Raw genomic sequence first — 20,451 nt, 5'->3', positions numbered from 1 at the left:
ATTGGCAATTACGCTTGAAAGCCAGAGATTTAATTATTGTGCGAGAGCGATACCCTTGAAAGAGAAATTGCAACGGTCCCATCACTTGAGACATTTCAGTGCTAAAACAGACGACTCACGAAATGTCAAGGAGCTAAAAACACAGCACTCATCTATTTCCCACCTCCAAATCCTGGTGGGAGGGTTTCTGTTGACACCGAAGTTAACTATTAGTTGGGTTAATTGAGGACATAGGTGCCCCACTTGAATTCAGCTGTCTGGATAACACGGGTTTTTTGTCATATATATTTTCCTTGCTGCTAACCGCTGCTAGGGAGTGGTGGAAACTACATTTTCACAATTCCCATTTCATGCCTGCCTTTTAAGTTAACACTTATTCGCTCAGGTTGACGATTTTTGCATGTTTGTTGGGAATCTAATGATTACATCAGCACTCCTCAGCAAACAGGTCATAATTTCCATCTCTTTCAACCGTATACGGGGTGCCTGTACATTTAGGGTGCCTGTACATTTAGGAGAGCAGCATATTACGATGTCCCTATTTCTATCAAGGATTGACAGCATAGCAAAATGCATGAAGAAAGCACGTTTCAGTAAATCCATAATTACCCAACAGGTATATAACAGCACAGCATATAGGGCCTTAAATGCTATAGATCTGACTGTCTTCCAGCATCAGGTCAAATCAGGGGCAGCTTTGCAGAAGCTGATGGAGTTGTGCTGGTGTAAAATCAATGAGGAAACCACAGGACACCTTCTATCACATCTTCATGGCCAGACTCATGCACCCAAGGCTGTCACAGCACAGCCACATCCCTCCCACAGCTCCCACTGTCAGTGAATAGCCCAGAGCGTGGCTGAAGCAAAGTCTTTGATTTGCCGTTTTTATGTCCACCTTTCAGGGAAAAAAAAACACAAAATAACTCAATGCCATTGTTCAACTTGTATTTCAGATATGTGGGGTGGGAAGGAGCCCTGGCACCAAGACAGGCAGCCCATGAGCGGTTCACTGCGATTGCACAACACGTTATAAAAGCTAAGCGTTCATTTTATCCAAATGTGAAACAGGACGAGTTGGGGCCACGGGCGAGTCAGGGCCACGGGGCTGGCGGGAGGTGATGCCGGACGTGCGATTGCTCAAGCGGGGTTGGTTCAGCGGTGGTTTCTTTTCCCATGTCCCCGTACCGTCCTTCTCAGATGGCTTGCTACAGTACTCAGCAACACATGCACGGACAGATACAGCCGATGAGCCCTTTCAGAACCGTGCTCGGGATGTGCATGTAAAACTAGGAAAAAAATTCCTATCTCGAAGCCCAGATACTCCTGATTTATCCATCCCTAAGCACCAAGAGGCTTTTAACTCCAGGGAAAGCGCTTCTCCCGCTGTAGGGCAAGCACAAAACAGACAGCGAGGAGCTTGACATCCAGAGCTTGTCCGGCTCACACCTCTTATCTCGCTGCCCCGTGTATCACGCAGAATCCTCCTCCGGTCCTTTCCCGCTGGGCTCCCCGCTCCCTGCGCTTGGTCTGCGGCTGCTGCTCTCTGCCAGACCACTTATCCCCGCCGTGGCCGGTCAGCAGGGAATTTCCTCCCGCTGGAGCAGTGCTTGCATGGCACCTGGCCAGGGAAACCAGCTCCGGGCCGGTGCTGCCAGCAGCCTTTGCCAAAGGAGCGAGGGCTTTCCTGGGCGCAGGGGCTGCATGCCTCTCCGGCTGCCTGGGAAGAGGAGGATGCTCCTCGAGAGGTGAAAAAGCTGCGTTAAAAACCAAACCAACCTGGCTCAGGTTAAAGAGAAACAATTTTTTTTTTTTTTTCTTCTCTCTGTCTTGAATTCATTTGTTGGAGGAAGGAGGCTCAGAGACGCAACGACAAAATACACATTGAGTCAAACTGAGATATTTCTTTCAACCTACACAACAAAACGTCTTATATTGGTTGAGGGCTATTTATCCTTCTGTGTAAGTTTTCACTTATTTATGTAGTAGTGTTTGTTTTTAGGTTGATTTTAAAACAAAAAAAGTGCTGCTTCAAAGAGAAGAGCCAGAAAGTTTTGTTTCAAACCCCCCTTCTCTTTCACACACACACAAGTATGGGCAGTTCGGGGTCAGAATTGTTCATCGCCTGACTGAATACCAAAATAATTTCTGCCCTGCATGGGACTCTATCTCACAGTGGCTTTACTTTAATTAAAACTAATAAAAGCAAGAGAGAAAATATTGTAACCCAGAGGTCGCTGGCAACTTTTCCAAGCGTTTTCCAGGATATCCCCTTTCCCTCGTACCCTGGGTTTCATGCCAAACTCAGCTCGGGGACGGTGACAAATGACCCCTCCCTTCATCTCACAGACACCGTATGTAGACAGGTGATATTATGTCCTGGTCCCGTCATATCGAAGCTCTCCAGGTCCCCCGGGATCGTGCAGTGAGACCTCACCGGCGCCAGGACCTGTTTCGGGCTCAGCGATGGGCGACGGCTGCTGCGGGGAGGGCGGCAGGCGGTGGCCAGGCTGGCGGGCAGGCAGCGGCCGGCCGGGGTGTAGTTTCCGAGGCGGAGGAAGTGAGGAGCCAGTGTATAACCTGAACTTGGTCACCCTCGACGCAAACCCTGAAGAGGAAAGCCTGCACGCATGACGTCTTCCTGTTAGGAAATATTAATCACGGCCATGTCCAAACATGGTAAACGAAACCTCAGGAAAACCGCTCCTTTGGTGATCGAGTGCTGTACACCGGCATATTCAGGAAGGCCCTCATGCCTCAAAGACAGAACCCACCCGTCATCAGGGCACCATCTATAATTACGTATTACCGCCACAATATTTGCATCTTTGAAGTAAACTCGTCCATCCTGTGCTCTGTACTATTGGGAGCTGTTGCCGTTGTTTCATGGGCTGGGGAGAGAGACACAGGGAGGAGAGCCAGGTACTGGGGTGAAGCACCTGGAAAGGAGAAACATGGGACAACCACAGGGTTATGGAGCTACACCAAGTACAGCAGCAAAATCGGCTTGAAGATGTTCTCAGTTCACCCTGGTTGCTCACCCTCACACACCACTATGGTTTGCTGCCCTTGCAGCGGTGCCATTAGGGTGACCGGTGGGGCTGCCCCATCCACGGCAATCACTGACACACACCGGGGTAAGACCAGAAGCAAAAATCCTGGTGGCACTGCTTCATATGGTGGTATCAAACTGGCTGTGGCTTTGGTGCTAGAGATGACCTTTTTCAGCATCAATTTTTTTTTTTTTTTCAACATTTTAGCCCCAGAGTTTGAAAGCTTTCCCTGCTGAAAGATCTAAGGGTGAGACTTTCACAGCGATCTACCTTAAAAGAGCTGTACTATGTTGAAGCTCTCACCTCATCTTCTCCACTCTTCATGGTCAGACCAGCCACCTTCCAAATGAGACACCTGTGTTACAAAAAAAAAAAAAAAAAAAAAAGATAAAAGGCATCCCAAGAGGTTTATAAGTAAAATAATATTCCTGGAAAGAGGTGCCAGCACCCCAGCTCACAGCACTGTGTGGGAAGTGTCTTGGAGCTAAGGGGCTCACAAGGGAGCACGGGGGTACGTGCGCTTGGGGAAATCCTTCACACCCCAATCCAACCTCGTCCACCTTCTTGGCCAAGGCAAATCCAACACAACTCCATCTGATTTTGAGTTGAAGCTATGGCAAGCAAAGGATTGAAGCTAGACCTTGGTGTAGGAAGGGGATGAGCAGCCCCTTAGAGGCTGGATACAGAGGTGGAGTTGAGGAGACCCTGGTACGGCCGTTTCCAGGCTCCTCCATGGAGCCGGAGGAGACAAGTCCTTCCACCTCCATGGACTTGGTCCTACACAGGGACTCCTGCAGCTTGGCTGTACCCAAACCCTGTGGGGTACAGCTGGGCTACATTTTAAAGAGCAGCCCTGAGAGCAGGCAGCTTCATAGCCCGGGGACTCTGACCATGCCTCTGGCCGTTGGCCCAGCTCCAGCTCATGGGGCGAAAATCCAGACAAATGCCGAAATTGGGAAATGCCGGGTCAGTCTGCACCTCACCTGCCGCTGTAAGGGGTTTGATCCCAGTGGTGCAGCTCTCTGAAAGCTCCTGATGGTCAATGGGAAGCATGACGAGATCCTCTGCTGAAGGCTGCAATGGGCAGAGCTGGAGGGTGACCTGGTGCAGGGTCCCGGACGTCCCTGCGATCCCAGCCGTGTTGGGAAACAAACTCCCCAATACATCGTGTCTCTGGCCTGTGGGGCCTTAAATCCCTCTGGGGCCCAAGCCTTGCTTTTATAGGGCCAAAGTCCCTTTCAGAGACCTCCTTTGGGGGACAACTCTTGCTTGTGGGGCTCAAACCCATTTTGGTGGTCAACCCTTGCCCATGGGGCTCAAGTTCCTTTGAGGGGCCCAAATCCCCTTGAGGGATCCACCTTTGCCTGTAGGGCCCAAACACCTTTTGGGGATCAAATCCATGTTGGTCCAAAGTTCCCCCCAGGGGCCAGGCTTTGCTGCTATGGCCCAAGCATCTTCAGGTGGGCCCAAATCCCTTCAAGAGGTCAAACATGGCTTGTGCATCCCAAACCCCTCATGGGACCAAAACCCCTTTTGGGGTCCAAGCCTTACTTGTGGGGCCCAAACCCCTTATAGGGCCCAAATCCCTTGTGGGGGGCCAAACCTTGCTTGTGGGTCCCAAATCCCCTATGGATCCCAAATCCCTGTGGGGTCAAACCCCTTGTGGGGCCCAAATTTGTTTTGGGTTCCAAGCCTTGCTCGTGGGTCCCACATTCCTTGTGGGGCTCAAACCTCTTGTGGGGCCCAAATGAATTTTGGGGTCCAAATAAATTTTGGGGTCCAAACTGTGCTTCTGGGTCCCAAACTCCTTGTGGGGTACAAACCCCTTGTGGGAACCAAATGCACTTTGGGGTCCAAACCCACTTGTGGGTCTCCAACCCCTTGTGGGGTCCCAAACCCTTGAGGCACCCACATCCATTTTGGGGTCCAAGTTGTGCCTGTGGGTCCCAAATCCCATGTAGGGTCCCAAACCCTTTGTGGGGTCCAAATCCCTTTCAGAGGCCAAAACCTACTTGTGGGTTCCAAACTCCCTGTGGTGCCCAAATCAGTTTGGGGTCCAATCCTTGCCTGTGGGTCTCCAACGCTTTGTATGGCCCAAACCCCTTGCAGTGCCCAAATCTCTTTCAGGGTCCAATCTTTTCCTGTGGTTCCCTAACCCTCTGTGGTCTCTGAACCCCATGAAGCACCAAACCCGTTTTAGGGTCCCCACCTGCTTCAGGGTCCCCAGCTCCCTGTGGTACTCAAATCTGTTTTGGGGTCCAAGCTTTGCTGTGGGTTCTGAAGACCATGTAGGGACCCAAACCCTTTGTAGAGTCCAAATCCCTTTCAGGGGCCAGGCCTGCTGGTGGGTGCCAAACTCCTCGTGGTGCCCAAATCTGTTTGGGGTCCAAGCCTTGCCTGTGGGTCCCCAACCCTTTGTGTGGCCCAAACTCCCTTGCAGTGCCCAAATCTCTTTCAGAGTCCATCCTTTTCTGGTGGTTCCCCCACCCTTTGTGTAGCCCAAACCCCCTGAAGCATGCAAACCCCTTTTGGGGTTCACACTTGCTTCGCGGTCCCCAACCCCCTGTGGGACCCACATCCATTTTGGGGTCCAAGCTGTGCCTGTGGGTCCCCAAGTCCATGTCGGGACCCAAACCTTTTGCAGGGTCCAAATCCCTTTCAGGGGCCAAGCCTGCTTGGGGGTCCCAAACCCCCCGTGAGACCCAATTCTGTTTCGAGGTCCAAGCTTTGCCTGTGGGTCCCCAGCCCCTTGTGGGCTCCAAACCCCTTGAGGCACCCAAACCCCTTACGGGGTCAATGCCTGCTTGGGGGTCCAAAACCCCTGTGAGACCCAAATCTCTTTTGGGGTCCAACCTTGCCCTGTGGTTCCCCCACCCTTTGTGTGGCCCAAACCCCCTGCAGCACCCAGACCCCTTTTGGGGTCCACACTTGCTTCGGGGTCCCCAACCCCCTGTGGTACTCAGATCCATTTTGGGGTCCAAGCTGTGCCTGTGGGTCTCCAAGTCCATCTAGGGACCCAAACCCTTTGTGGGGTTCAAATCCCTTTCAGAGGCCAAGCCTGCTTGGGGGTCCCAGCCCCACTGTGGGTCCCAAACCCCCTGGGAGACCCAAATCTGTTTCAGGGGCCAAGCTTTGCCTGGGGGTCCCCAACCCTTTGTGTGGCCCAAACCCCCTGAAGCACCCAAACCCCTTTCAGGGTTAATGCCTGCTTGAGGGTCCCCAACGCCCTGTGAGACTCAAATCTCTTTTGGGGTCCAACCTTTTCCTGTGGTTCCCCAACCCTTTGTGTGGCCCAAACCCCCTGCAGCACCCAAACCTCTTTTGGGGTCCACACTTGCTTCGGGGTCCCCAACCCCCTGTGGTACTCAGATCCATTTTGGGGTCCAAGCCTTGCCTGTGGGTCCCCAACCCCTTGTGGCTCCCAAACCCCCTGTGGGACCCACATCCATTTTGGGGTCCAAGCTGTGCCTGTGGGTCCCCAAGTCCATGTCGGGACCCAAACCCTTTGTGGGGTCCAAATCCCTTTCAGGGGCCAAGCCTGCTGGTGGGTCCCAAACCCCCTGTGAGACCCAATTCTGTTTCGAGGTCCAAGCTTTGCCTGTGGGTCCCCAGACCCTTGTGGGCTCCAAACCCCTTGAGGCACCCAAACCCCTTATGGGGTCAATGCCTGCTTGGGGGTCCAAAACCCCTGTGAGACCCAAATCTCTTTTGGGGTCCAACCTTGCCCTGTGGTTCCCTCGCCCTTTGTGTGGCCCAAACGCCTTGAGGCACCCAAACCCCTTTCGGGGTCCAACCTTTTCTGGTGGTTCCCCAGCCCTTTGTGTGGCCCAAACCCCCTGCAGCACCCAAACCCCTTTTGGGGTTCACACCTGCTTCACGGTCCCCTGTGGTACTCAGACCCATTTTGGGGTCCAGGCTGTGCCTGTGGGTCCCCAACCCCATGTCGGGACCCAACCCTTTGTGGGGTCCAAATCCCTCTCGGGGGCCAGGCCTGCTGGTGGGTCCCAGCCCCCCACGGGACCCGCCCCCCCCGTGGGCTCCCCGGCCCCCTGTGTCCCCCCCCCGCGGTGCCGGGGGCGGGGCGGGGCGTCCCGCGGCCCTGACTCAGCGCCCCGCCCGCAGCGGGGGGGGCGGGGGGGGGGGGGCAGGAAGCCGGGCGGGCCGGGCGCGCGCCGGCCCCGCTCCTGTCACCGCCTGCGTCAGAGCCCGGAGTTTTCCACTGACGAAAAAGGGCAGCGCGGCGCGGCGCGGCGTCAGCCCCGGCCCCGGCAGCGGCAGAGCGGGAGGCGCCGCGCCAGGCACCGCCGCTGCAGCCGGAGCCGCCGCGCCGAGACCCGCCGCCGCCGAAGGTAGAGCCCGCCGGGGGGAAACCGGTGTCGGGATGGGGCTGGAGGGAAGCGGCGGGGGGGCTCCGCCGCGGGGGAGGCTCGGTGCTCCGCCGTCCGGGACCGCGGGTCGCGGGGTCCGGCGCGGTGCTCGGCCGTCGGGGGGTCCGGTTCAGAGCCGGGGCGGTGTTTGCCCGGCGCGGTGCTCGGCTGTCGGGGCTCCGGGGACAGAGCCCGTCCCGGTGCCCCGCCGGCGGGGGCGGGGGGGTCCGTCTCGGTTCTCCCGCCGTCCAGAGCCGGGCAGGCGCCGCAGCGGCGCCGTCTGGCCGGGCTGCTCCTGCCCGCGGGCGAGGGGAGCCCGGCGGGGCCGGGGCCGGGGCCGGCGGGAGGGTCCGGGACCCCCGGGGCAGCGGGACCGCGTTCCTCGGGGGGGGGGGGGGGGGGGGGGGGCGGTTTGCAGCTCCCGCGGCCCTCCCGCACTTTCCCATCGGCGGCAAACGCTGCGCTATACATACATATAAATACCTATATATTTACTGGGGGGAGCGCCGAGTTTCCCCTCTGTCAGTTAAGGCTCTGCTCCATCTCTACGGCTGCGGTTCCAATTTTCTCGGTGTTGAAAGAAAGGCGGGGGGGGGGGAGCCTTGCCGGCTCGCTCTTCCCCAAATCTGCCCGGCCGGGGATGCTTTCCCGTCGCTACAGCAACACCTACCGACCGGCGCACGGATGGACCGACGGACGGACGGGGAGCGGGGCCCCCCCCCCCCTTCCCAAAGAAAAAAATCGCGGCTTTTACAGCGCACTGGAGAAAAGGAAAAAAAAAGGGGGGGGAAAAAAAACCCAAACTACTAAGTTTTCTCAGTGTGTATTTTTTTTTTTGCTTGTGCCCCCGGCATCCCCCGAAGTGTCTGTCGCCCCCGAGTTACATAATGTCGCTGTAGGAAGAGGCTGACACATAGGGACAGCCCTTTCCTAAAGCAGCCCTGCCTTACCAACGTCGGGAATGACAACGCCTCGGTGGGATGGAGAGAAAACCCTCACGGCCATTTACAAGCCTCAAAGTCTTGTCATTTGTTACAGCGAACTCATCAGCAATTTTTTTTATTTTTTATTTTTTTAATTCCCCCCCCCCCCCCCCACGATTTTTAAAAAAATTTTTTCCTCTGCTGAGCACTTTGCAGATGAGGCCCGTCGAGGCTGGGGGGTTTATTTTCGGGATGGCGCGTTTGTTCTCCGCGTGGAGAGACTCTGCAGCTCCCGGCGAGCCTTTAATAATTCAGCGCAGGAAATGCGTGCGTATATATAGCAGGCAAGGTAATGCACAGCGTGTACCTACAGGAGGACAAATATGGAAACCTGGTGTGAATTATTCATGAGGTGTAATCAAATAGAGGATTTTCCTAGACAAAGCACACTTTGCTGTTTTCATATTTATTACAGCACAATCTGCGCTGAGTACATTTGAACCTCGTTTCATTTGGGCCGTGTCAGATAACCTTTAATGTATTTGCTAATGTTTCTTATTTACCTTTCAAGCTGTCAGCGAGAAGTAAGGGCTTGATAGAAAAATCTTGAAAAGCCTTTTTCTTTGTGGCCTTCCGAAAATTAGTAGATGGAGTAAATGCTTCTGATGCTCTTCCCGGGGAAGGTGTTTTGCCTGTTCAGTCTCTGGCAGGAGAATAAACTCGTGGTGCTACGAACTGATTCATGCTCCTGCTCGGTGGCACGGGGTACTTTGGGTTTTGCTGTTGCATAGTAGGCAGAGGCTATTTTTAACTGGAGCAAGGTTATGAAACCTTAGACCCAGCTGGGTGAAAATAATCTGGTCTGAACTGGAAAGCACAGCTTGCGTGGCTGGGAACACGCACGGGACTGTCCGCCTGGAGAGTCCCGATGGGATGATCCCGCTCGCCTTGGCCCCGGTCAGCCCCAAAACTGGGAACTGTTGTCATCGTGGAGGCTGTCACAGCAGCGCTGGGGAAACCACTTAAGTAAATATGCAAAGAATTAAAATAGTTAAATGAACAAGCAATGAATCAGTGTTGATAGCACGGTGATTATTAAGTAACCCAGAGGCGTTACTGGAATCACTGCTGCTGTTAGACATCAAATATCTGGGATAGCTGCACGGGAAGCTCAGCTCTGCACCATTTTTTGGGGATACTCGCACCAAGGTTGCCTGACCCACAATAAATAGTGGCGTGCAAATAAACACCGACCCCAAAAACTCCCCCAGGTTTGCTCCGTGAGTCGCCTTCGGAGCCGTACCTGGCTAAAATATGCGGTGGTGTTTTTTAAACTAATATTTACTCCTGCTAGACCTGCACAGCCACTGCGGCTCTGGGGGAGGGAGCGGGAGCCGCTCTGACTCACGGCTCAGCAGAGTTGTTAACTCGCTCCCGGCGCCCGATGTCCCGGGAAGAGTCCACCTTGGCTTCCCGGGCTGCAGGCAGACGGCTGTGCTTGTAAAGTCGGCAAACCGGCTCAAAAAGTCACTGGAAAATAAATACTTTTTAGTGCATTGCACTGAGGTTTGGGTTTTTTTTGAGTTTTTTTTTTTGTTTTTACCCCAATTGCTTTGCAGAAGAAAGTTTGCATTCAATAGCTCATGCACAGATTTGGGATCCTTCCATTCTTAGGATGCTCCACCGACAGAAACCCCCAAATTTAAAATACCCTTGCTCGTATATGTTCTCCTGCAATACTACGGGAGTTGTGGCCCAAGCACATGCAGCTGCTGGACTGGCTGGGAGAAGTTTCCTTTGCCTTGCTTGCGCTGCTGCGTTCGCCTGCCCGGTGCAAAGTGCGTATACGGCCCCAAAATATAACGCCAAAACATCACCTCTGCATACTTCTGCACAAAGCCATGATGCCTGTTTGTGCAGTCTCTTATAAAGAGGCTAACTGGACACTGGCAGGGGCTTTGGTTGCCTTCCTCTGTGCTTGGCTAAACAAATGCCAAACCTTCTTAAATCTAAATTACTCGAAATATTTACTGTTGAGACGTTGTCCAAGAGGAGGATAGTTAAAACATTAATTCCTCGCATTCCAGTGTATTAGGGCTTTACCCTGCGACTTGCCGAGCGCCAGAAATGGGACTTTGCAGATTCAATGCCCTTCCCCCCAACTGGACAGCCACCCCTCCACTCCCCCCCCCCCAAACTTTAATGCTTTAAAAAAAAAAAAAAAAGAGGGAGAGAAAAAGAAAGGAATGCACATCTGGGCTAAATATTTGTTAGAAAGTATTCCCAGGATAGTGGGAGTTCTGGTGCCAGAGAGGAATTCCTGCGGGTTTGATCCATTGCATTATGTACTTGTTCCAAAAGCTGTTTTCAGTAAAATAGATGAGTAAGAAGTCTTAGCCAAGAACAGAATGTCTTTTTTGGCAACTAAAAGGAAGATAGGATTATTTTATTTCAGGTTATGTAAAAAAAAAAAAAAAAAGAGAGAGAGAAGGAGAAGGTGGTAAAATCCTGTGCTCGGTGGTGCCTGCAGAGATTTGCAATGGCAAGCAGATATACATATTTTTTTTTTCATGCTGCTGTGCACATTTTTGTGACTTCTTTGTAAGATATCAGTGTGGATTTAAGATTACTTGCGGAATTACTGCAATTAAAATACCCTGGCTGTGTCTGAATTGGCCTCTGGGTTTTTTTGGCTGAGCAGCCAGCGGTTTCAGCGACATGGCTTTCAAGGCAGCGTCCAAATCGCTGGCGTGAATTCTGCTCCCAAGTGCTGGGGCGAGGAGGGGAGGAGAGGATCTTCTCTGCCTTGACAGCGAAATCCCTGTGTGGTAGATTTTTTGGGGGTGGATACAAGTAGACACCGATGGGTGCAGCCGCACTACATCACATATAGCTTCTGAGAAGGATTTGAAAACTTGACCTGGAAAACGTCGCAGCCATAAATCAGCAAAGAGGGGGAAGGCGTTACATAGGAAAATTAATGTGTTTTGGCTGGTGGGCAACAGGTTCACCAGCTTTTTCCCATTAATTGAGAATCGTGTTTGCACGACACCTACTTTGCATTAACAAAACAATAGGTGTTTTGAATAAGACAGCATGCCAAAGGTGGGTTTTTTTCTATGCATTTGGCTTGTTCTCATAGATGGGAGATGCACACACCTCCCTTCATCCTTCTGCCAGACGTGGCTAATCAGCGATGATAGTATTTAAAAAAACAAAAAAAAAGAAAAAATTGCACCATCTTATACACGGCTTGCCTTGGCTCTGGCTTGGTGTTTGTGTTAATTCAGTTAGCTCGCTTGAGGAAAACGCTTTTTTTTTTTCCTGCTGTCTGGTTTGGGGGGAGGCGGTGCAGCTTGTGGTGGGTGCTGTTGGGTTTGCAGGTGACCTGAGCATCAGGGCTGCGTCGCTCTGCGGCATCGTGATATCCACCTTCTTGCTTCACTGGGAGTCCTGCAGACTGGGTAAATCCCAGTAGGAATGGATGCTCTGTGGGGGGTGTGTTTGTGGTTTTTTTTTTTTGGTCCGAACCTGGGAGTTGTCCCCGTTTCAGCGGTGTGACCTTGGCTGCTCCACCACCCTCCAGTGTCTCCCACAAGGCTTGGATGTGGTCAACATCGCATCTCCGAGGGCGTTTGCCGTTGGACGTGCGTCCTACAGGCTTTTCGGGGAGCTGATTTCTCCCTCCCTTGGCTAGACAGTTGCATCCTTCACCAGCAACATCAGAGGTGTCCTTTGGAGCAGCAGCGAGTGGTTACTCTGCGGTGCGAACTGATGCTCTTTGAAGCCACGTGTGGGTTTTTTTTTGCAAAGTTTTTGGCTGCTCCGGGTGGACGATGGGATCAGCTGGTATAAGCAAACCTCCGGCTGCAGCCTGGGCTTTGATTCAGACCCCTGACATGGATTTGGAGGGTTTCTTTGCTCCTGGTTGTTTCTTAAAAGAAATGTGAGACAGACCAGAAGGCACCAAAAAAAAATAATAAAAATAAAAGGTTTGTAAATGCAGCCAGGTAGCTGGTTTGGGTGTTGTGGCTGCCTGCAAGCTTGCGCAGGCAGGGAAGGGGTTAATCCAGGTGTCAGGTAGGACATGTGCTGCTGGGGCTGGAGGGTGGCCAAATCCACCTTCTCCCCATCTGTTTTGGATTAAGGCCAAAAAAACAACAACCCCTCCTTGGCAAAACCACCTGCAGCTCCGGGGCTGCCGAGGAGGAGGAGGAGGAGGAGGGATGGAGGGGATTGCCTCTCCCCAGCCCCCAGGTCTGGGGGGCCGGGGGGGATGCAGCAGCCCCGTAGGCGCACGTTGCAGTGAATGATTAACTTCTTCAGGCCGAGGAACTGCTTCATCCAGGGATTTTTTTGACCTTTTAGGGGACTATTGTCTCCCGGGAAGCTGTTGGTAAACATAATTAATGAGGGCTGGCGCAGGGCTTTGAGGGCACCGCGTGTGCTCCCATCCTGCTACGTGTTACTGTGCGGCGCTGTCGAGATATTGAAAATCCCATCGCTGGGAGGTTTTGAAGCCGGTGTGGTTTCTGTGCTGCCTGCTCAGGGCTGTCAGGAGGGCGGGTTTGGTGGTTTTTTTTTTTTCTTTTTCAGAGACTTAAATTAACTTCAGACATGCAAAAGAGGGTGAGAAAGTGCTATGGTTATAAAGAACAAATTTGGCCGGTGGAGGAGTTTCAGCTGTCGGGAGGGGATGGGGACCGGGTGTCTGGTACCCCTGGATTGGCCCTGTCACCATCCTGGGGCTGTATCTGAAGCATCCTGGTGTCATCCGAATTCCAGGGATTAGGTTTTGCCTATTACCTCTGGTTTTATTGATGCACCAGGGTGGCTGGTAGTGTCCCACAGTGCCGGGGCTCTCCCCGTCTTGCTGGAGGGAATTTCTGGGCTGGGGCTGCATCTCTCCCACTGTGGTTGTGCCAGTGGGATGGGGTCAAAGCCAGTCACTCCTCCAGCAGCAGCCTGGTTCTCAGCTTTGGGTAAAGCTCACTGGCTTCAAAATAAGCTGGCAGTGGCTTCTGCAGAAGCAGGGGCATCTGGTGCGGTGCTGCCTGTGTCTAAAAAGAGAGGGTCCATCGTCTATGCAAGAGCATCCCAGGTTAGGTGGGCTCTGGTATCCATTAGCCTATTGTAGGGAAAACATGTAGCTTTTGTGCAATTTCAGGAGACAAAAACCCCACAAACTTTCTGAAAGCAAAGGTTAAAACATGCAACAAAGTTATTTTTGTTTTTTCTTTTTTTTTTTTTTCTTTCTTGAGATGAGCAGGGGAAAAGCATGCAGGAAATTTAGGAATCGGCAAATACAGAGCTCCTTTGTTTTTAATTAGCTGTGTTGTTTTTAATTGCTACTATGCTTGATACATAACCCAGCCTAAACAAGAATAGCTTATTGAATGGGGGACTGACTATGAAAGGCACCGTGAGGAGAAGGGCTGTTCTTCACAGTTGATATATTTGTATTTCAGTGCTTCATTTAATAAGTCTGTTTCCCCAGGGGGCTGTAGCAAGTAAATCATGCCAACAGATTGTTCTCTGCAAACTGGCTTATTTCTGTAATTAGCAAGACGTTAAAGCTGTAACTGCATAGAAAGCGATCTGGGTAAGGAGTTAACATAAAAGAATTAGTAAGCAAAATGTAATACTTATTGTTTGATAACATTTGTGTTGATTGAATTGGTTTCCGGACAGTTTGTTGTCTGCAATCGTCGGGTTTTCTGCAGCATCGTAAAATGGGAGAGAAATTCAGCAGGTGTGCACAGCGAGGGTAGTAAGGTGTGGGGTTTTTGGGGAGAGTGCTTTTTGGGAATCACACCTGCGTGGCCAGGTGGAGCTGGTGGAGAAGTCTTGCTGGGGGTTAAAGCCATCCTGCTCGTCACCAGAAACTGCCAGTATTTCCCTCGCCTTATTTTGCTTTTCTCTTTTGTTTTCCAGTTATATGAAAATTACAGCGTCACCATGAGCGGGGTATTGAAAAGGAAGTACGAAGAGCTGGGGGATGACAGCACCTACTGCTCCTCCTCCTCCTGCTCCCCCCTCTCCTCCTCGGCATCCTCGGGCTGGGAGTCGGACGAGGAGAGCTCCCGCGGAGAGCCCAAGCCCAGCTCTGCCTTAACGCCCAGCTTCACCCGTGAGTATCTCCGGCAGCCCCTTTCCCGGGATCAGACGTGCCCATGCATGGGTTTTTTGTAGCGTGGTCGTGGGTCGTAACCTCTGTCCATGTAGAGACCCCCTTGGAGCACACCTTCAGGGGTGGAAGTGGCCGTAACACCAGCTCCCTGTCATTACACCAATTTATCTTGTTTCTAGAATCGGCCAACATCTTCAGCGTAGTCTTTCTCAGCCCTTCCTCCCAGCATTTATCGTTCCTTTATAGCATTCTTGCTGAAGTCCAGATTTCCAAGAATAGAAACCCAAAGACCTGGGTGTGCAGAGACATGCAGGTGCCTCCAAGCCAGTGCTGTAGGACCATCCCACCATCCCACAATCCTCTGTCAAGCTATTCCATAGGCAGCAAAGGCCCATAACACTGTTTGTTAAAAATGATTAACCAGTAGCGTAATTACCATTTCAGAACTCATTTCCTACGTAAGTTGGGTACTTTGCCAAAGAACGTGACACATTTGACATTGCCTCCGCTGTTAGTACAGATAAACGCTGTTTTGTTTTCCCAGCAATATCAGTTTTGAGAGCTTTTAGGAAAATACACAGAAGACAAGGTTGTAAAATCCTCTATCTGCCATGCGAAGGGAAATAAAAAATACAATAGGGGAACATCTTCACAGAGGAGAAATAGTCCAACCTAGTAAATTATACTGAACACCCACTGTATATAGCAGTTCAGGTCCACTTAGCAGACATATACAAACACGCAGTGGTCTGAAAAGGCTTTAGAAGTCTTGTAATAATAAAGAGTCTCATTCTTGCTTGTCTTCCCAGGTTTTGTGACAAAACAATGAACTTTTTGTATTCTCTGGCTCAATTGGAAAGGGGTCAGGAATGGGAAAACAATTTCGGAGGGGGGTGTGGGGAGGGAGAAGCAAATGCCAAAGTGCAGCAGCTCAGCTGATAGATGATCGCGGTGGTTAACTTGCCTTTTGATAAAGAGCTAATGTTTTAGAAGATTGAGTCAAGGTTATTATGAAAATGCAACGCGCAGTGCAAAGATATCATCAAAGCGACTGCAGAGCCCAGTGTGAAACCCTCAGCTCTTTAGCAGAAGCTGCTGACGCAGCTGGGTGAACACTTTTTTTTTTTTTTTCATATGAAACTGAAATGCTATATTTTGGCAAGCGAAACTTGTGAAATGTGGGTGCAGCTAACTGTCCGGTCTTGCACTTTCCCAGCCTTCGGGGCCAGCCAAACCAGCCGAGCCCCTTGGGTTTTCGGCAGTCCTTTCGGTTGGCTCCCCGCAGTAGGGCTGCCTTGTGCCTCTGCCATCCGAAGAGTGGGGCTCGGATCCCAGCTCTGCGGGAGTCACCCATCCTTTCTGGGTTGGTTTTTCCCATATTCTCCATGGTGGCAACCAAGACATCCATGCACCAGCAGAGAACGGGACCAAAAAACCCCACCAGTGAATTTGTGCATAGCTGACTGTCATGCTCAGGCAGCAGCAGAAGCAGCTCTGTAACCCAGTACCACTGAGTTTCGCTTTGCTTTCTGCGGCCAGCTACATTCATGGAAATTCATTGACTCTGAAACTGTCCTGGCTAATTAGTCCACCTCTATCTGCTACGTTTGCACGTGCAAATGTGCAGAACTAGGTATCTCTGGAGAGGCTCCGCTTTAAATGGTGTGTAGCGTGTTTCAGCAGTTTAAGATAAACCAGAGTAATGTATTGCCATGTTTACCCTGGGATCACCTGCATAAAGAGTAACATCTTTGCAGCTGCTCTCGAATGAGTCTCTTGAGAATAAACTACAGATTCATAGTTCCTCCCAGTGGATGGTGAAAGGAAGTACCAGAAAAACAGCCGTTTCGGCTATTTTCTGCCCTGCCACAAAAGCTGGAGCCACGCGGTGCTGGAGCGTTGGTGCTCTGGCATCCTAGGAGCGAAGCTCAAGCTCCTGAACGTGGGGCAGGGTGCTTGGGTTTAGAGCAAGACAGGCATGTAGGATGGTTTGTTGCTTGTTCGTTATGCTCTGCTGCATGTAAAGAATAAGCAAATTTATGTTTCTTGGGGGAAGTCAAGCGGGAAAGAGAAGCAGCAGCCGTTTCTTAGGGTGAATCTGATCGGTGACTCCGATGCATCGGGACTTGGCTTAGTTTCCTCTCCATCCTCATCCTACCTTTGAAGTGTTAGATCCTAAACCACCAGAAACCATCAAGTGATGTTGTAACCTTGTCCCATCATGTCCCTATTGAGACAGTAATTGCAAGTCCTGCCTGTTTGTAATATTTCTCTCTTGTCTGCAGGATGGCAGTACTGACTTTCTGCTTTTTTTTTCTTCCCCCATTTTTAGCTACGTCTATCCTGAAGAAATCCAAGCGACTAAAGAAGAACAATGTGGAGTTTGACCGGGTTACTGTGTTTTACTTCCCACGCTGCCAGGGGTTCACGAGCGTGCCTAGTCGCGGGGGCTGTACCCTGGGGATGGTGAGCAAACACAGCTCGTCCCGGCAGTTCACGCTAGCAGAGTTTTCAAAGGAGCAGGAAAACGTTCGTCGGGAGAAACTCGAAGAGAAATTAAAAGAGGAGAAGTTGGAAGCGTTGAAATGGAAAGTGAGTAGGAGCATGGGGCTGGGTTGGTGAGGAGTGGGTGGATGTTGTTAGTTAATGGCCATTTTTTAGTGCCAGCCTCTCTGAGACCTCAGTCCTTAACCCTGTTCGGGTCTCCAAAAAACACAGGCTCCAGTGTGGAATTTTCAGCTGAGTTCTCCACCTTTGAAAAGTGATGGAAAAGACACTGAACTCCACGTGCCAGGTGTCTGTCAGGTCTTTGGCGGTCTGACACAGCTTTTGGTCCTGGGGTCGGCCACCGTGGGGGGCAGATCTTTCCTTTCTTGTTTCTCCTGACCTGGGGGTGCTGATGGCTCTGTGTCCCCAACAGGTCCCTAATGCTTTGCCCATTTTTTGCCCTTAGCTAACCATGAATGGCACAAAGGAGTCGGAGGAGGCCAACCAGCTCACCATCGAAGACATCTCCGACGACGACATCGACGTCAGCAACATGGACCTGGAGGATGGCTTCTTCCTCCAGCCCTACCCCGCCAAGAAGAGACGCGCGCTGCTGAAAGCTGTGGGGGTGAAAAAGATTGACAAGGAGGAAAAGCGGGAGCTGCACAACATCCGTCTGTCCCGGGAGGACTGTGGCTGTGACTGCCAGGAGGTCTGCGACCCGGAGACCTGCAGCTGCAGCTTGGCGGGCATTAAATGTCAGGTACTGCCCTCGCCTCTGGGCACGGGGGAAAAGCCGTGGCTCCAGCTGATGTGTATGTTAAAGCAGGGGGGGTTTAAGCAAGCAGGGCAGAGTTAGGGCAGCTTGTAAAATGCATCTGTTCCCACCTGCGCTCCGAGTGAAGCAGGCGAGAAAAGCTCTTGGAGATGCTCCCCGCACTGCGAGGCAGACGCTGCCCGAAAGTGTCCGCTTCCCAAATCAGACATGTAGCCATGGGGATGTGCCCAAGCGTGCAGCGTGGATGCGCTCGCCGTGTCCGTCCCCATGAGACCCATGCATGCTTGGTCTCCTGTTGGAGATGGGCCACGTGGGGATGTCTTGGCAAGCAAAAGCTTCTCGCTCCTTACACAAGGCTGTGATTTCTCCTCCTCCCCCCTGGTTTTATTTTTTTTTTTTTTTTTTTTTTCCCCTTGGTGTGTATCACAACTCCCAGCACGCTTAGGCGAACGTGGGAGTGTCAGCTGAGCGTCAGCCCACAGCTAGCTGTACAGACCACCTGCAAAGTGGGATAATCCCTCTCTATTCAATGAGCTTATTATATTTTTTCAATTTTTTTTTTTGTGGGTGCCTGCCCAGCTGTGTTTGGGGAGCCGTATTCCCTATTCTGGGTGCCGCTCGCTCCCTCCCTGCCATGGTTGCGGGCTGGGGGTGGTGTAGGGTGGGTGTGCACAGGCGGGTGGGTGCACGCAGGAGGGGTGCTCCGTGTGCAGGTCGCAGCCCCCCTCTGGCGGCTGCTGATAACAGGGACATCGGGGTGCCACAGATGCCTGTTGAGCAATTTGTCCTTATCTCGGCCAGGGGCAGAAGCTCACGATACGGATCAGATATTAAATATCATGATGCAATATGTAAAAACTCATGTTTGCCCCCTTATGTCTCCTTTTGGAGCGTTATATTTTGCTTTTTTGGGAACCTTTTAACTTTCTTCAGTTGTACTGAAATCCAACTTTTTTATGACAACCCTTCAAAAGAGCAGGGTGTCTTTTATTAGTATTTTTTTTTTTTTAGTCTGCTTTTAAACCCCTCAGCTATTGGTTTCTCAGGGCTGGTGAGTCGCGGGCGGTTTCGATTTTGAGCCACTGGGTTCCGTCCTAACCCTCCACCTCTGCTTCTCCCCGTGCCAGATGGATCACACCTCCTTCCCCTGCGGCTGCACCAAGGACGGCTGCGGCAACACCGAGGGCAGGATCGAGTTCAACCAGGCCCGCGTACAGACCCACTTCATCCACACCATCATGAAGCTGGAGCTGGAGAAGCAGCAGCAGAGCAGCGAGAAGGTGGTGGAGGCTGAGCCCCCTTTTCGGGAGCGGGTCCCACCCTTGGGATGTGCAGCGGGGAAGGGCTCTTTGGAGGAGCGCACCGTGCCGCTGGCACCTGCCTTCCAGTTCAGCCCTGACCTGGAGGCCCTGGGGGAGAACAGCTGCAGCAGTGACATGACGGACTCCTCCATCTCCTCCCACCCCAGCGAGGACCTGGAGGAGCCCTACGAGAGCCTCCCCTCTGACAAATCCCAGTCGGACGTGGACGATGATGGTTTGGCACGCATCCTCCACTTCAACGACTCGGATGCCGAGGAAGAGGGTGGCCGCGGTCAGGATGACCTGAGCTGCTTCCACCCCGCCGACTTCTTCATCGAGGACCACGGCATTGAGGCCAAGCCTGTCCCTGGCCACTTGTCCCACCTCTCCGAGTGCCTGGATGAGAATGCCAACCAGGACGGCGGAGGTTTGCTGGAGGATGCTGCCCACGCGCGGTGTGATGGGCTGTCCTGCTGCGCCTCATCCCCGGCCGAGCCCTGCTCCAAGAGCTACGCCGACCTCAGCCTTTCCTCTGACTCCTTGGATTTCTTCCAGTCCTTCTCGGACTATAACTTGGGACCCCTTTACAACTCCTTAAAGGAGTATGAGAACCTCGATAACTTCTCAGCGTTACAGTTTCAGTTGCCTAATTTCCCCGGCTTCCCGCAAGCCGGAGATCAGGGCTCCTGTTTCTTGGAGTCCCTGATCGGTTTGTCCGAATCCGTCCCCGAAACCCCAGCCCCTTTCACAGACAATCAACTTTTGGAGGATGCCATCAAGTCATCACTGATGGAGACAGTGAAAGTGTGAAACGCCCACATGGCTGGGGAAAGGAAAACCGAAGAATGGTCAGACGGGCAAACTTTCACCGAAAGGATGATGCGCTACTCAAAAATAAGGAGGAAAAAAACACGAAAAAAAGACTTTCTAAGCAAACAAACTATTTTTGGTCTTTATAGAACGTGGACGTTTTGACATACTGCAGCTACAATCAGTTCTCTTGCTGTTTGTGCAAAAATTTCTAAACTTTCATGATGGGGTGGGGAGGGAGGGAAAAAGACTTTCACGTATGAATTTCCTTGTGTTTTGTATGAAAAGACCTGTTGAGAAATACTCCTCGCTAATGTTGCCAGTCGTACACACAGCCCCTTCTAGAAACGTTTCAGTGTTGCAGGAACTTTTTAAGACAACTTTTTGAAGTGTATTTATTGTGAAAATTTGTGGTTTGCGTAAGAGTTAGCCCAACACGCTCTTACGTTTAAATCGGACAAGGTTTACAGAAGAGATCCATACACTATATACGTAATCATTCTTCATCTATTTATTGCAAATTCCAGAATTCAGCTAGCCACCGAAGCTTGAACTAGCATGAAACCTTATTTAAATTGGTAATACCTCAGATGTATTATGTGTAC

General features: G+C 51.8%; 1 protein-coding gene across 1 annotated transcript; it reads left to right on the top strand.

Annotated features, from left to right (window-relative positions):
• The first annotated feature begins 7,314 nt into the window (after positions 1-7,314).
• On the top strand, positions 7,315-20,057 carry CSRNP1 (cysteine and serine rich nuclear protein 1). The gene is made up of 5 exons (XM_082309499.1): positions 7,315-7,399; positions 14,275-14,470; positions 16,803-17,062; positions 17,424-17,720; positions 18,863-20,057. The coding sequence occupies exons 2-5, from the start codon at positions 14,299-14,301 to the stop codon at positions 19,844-19,846; spliced, it is 1,713 nt and encodes a 570-aa protein (XP_082165625.1). The 5' UTR covers positions 7,315-7,399; positions 14,275-14,298; the 3' UTR covers positions 19,847-20,057.
• The last annotated feature ends 394 nt before the right edge of the window (positions 20,058-20,451 follow it).

This window comes from Platalea leucorodia (assembly GCF_965183815.1).
Source record: "Platalea leucorodia genome assembly, chromosome: 1".
Classification (NCBI taxonomy): domain Eukaryota; kingdom Metazoa; phylum Chordata; class Aves; order Pelecaniformes; family Threskiornithidae; genus Platalea; species Platalea leucorodia.
Note: the sequence above shows the minus strand (reverse complement) of the source record. Positions and strands in the feature narration are given on the sequence as shown.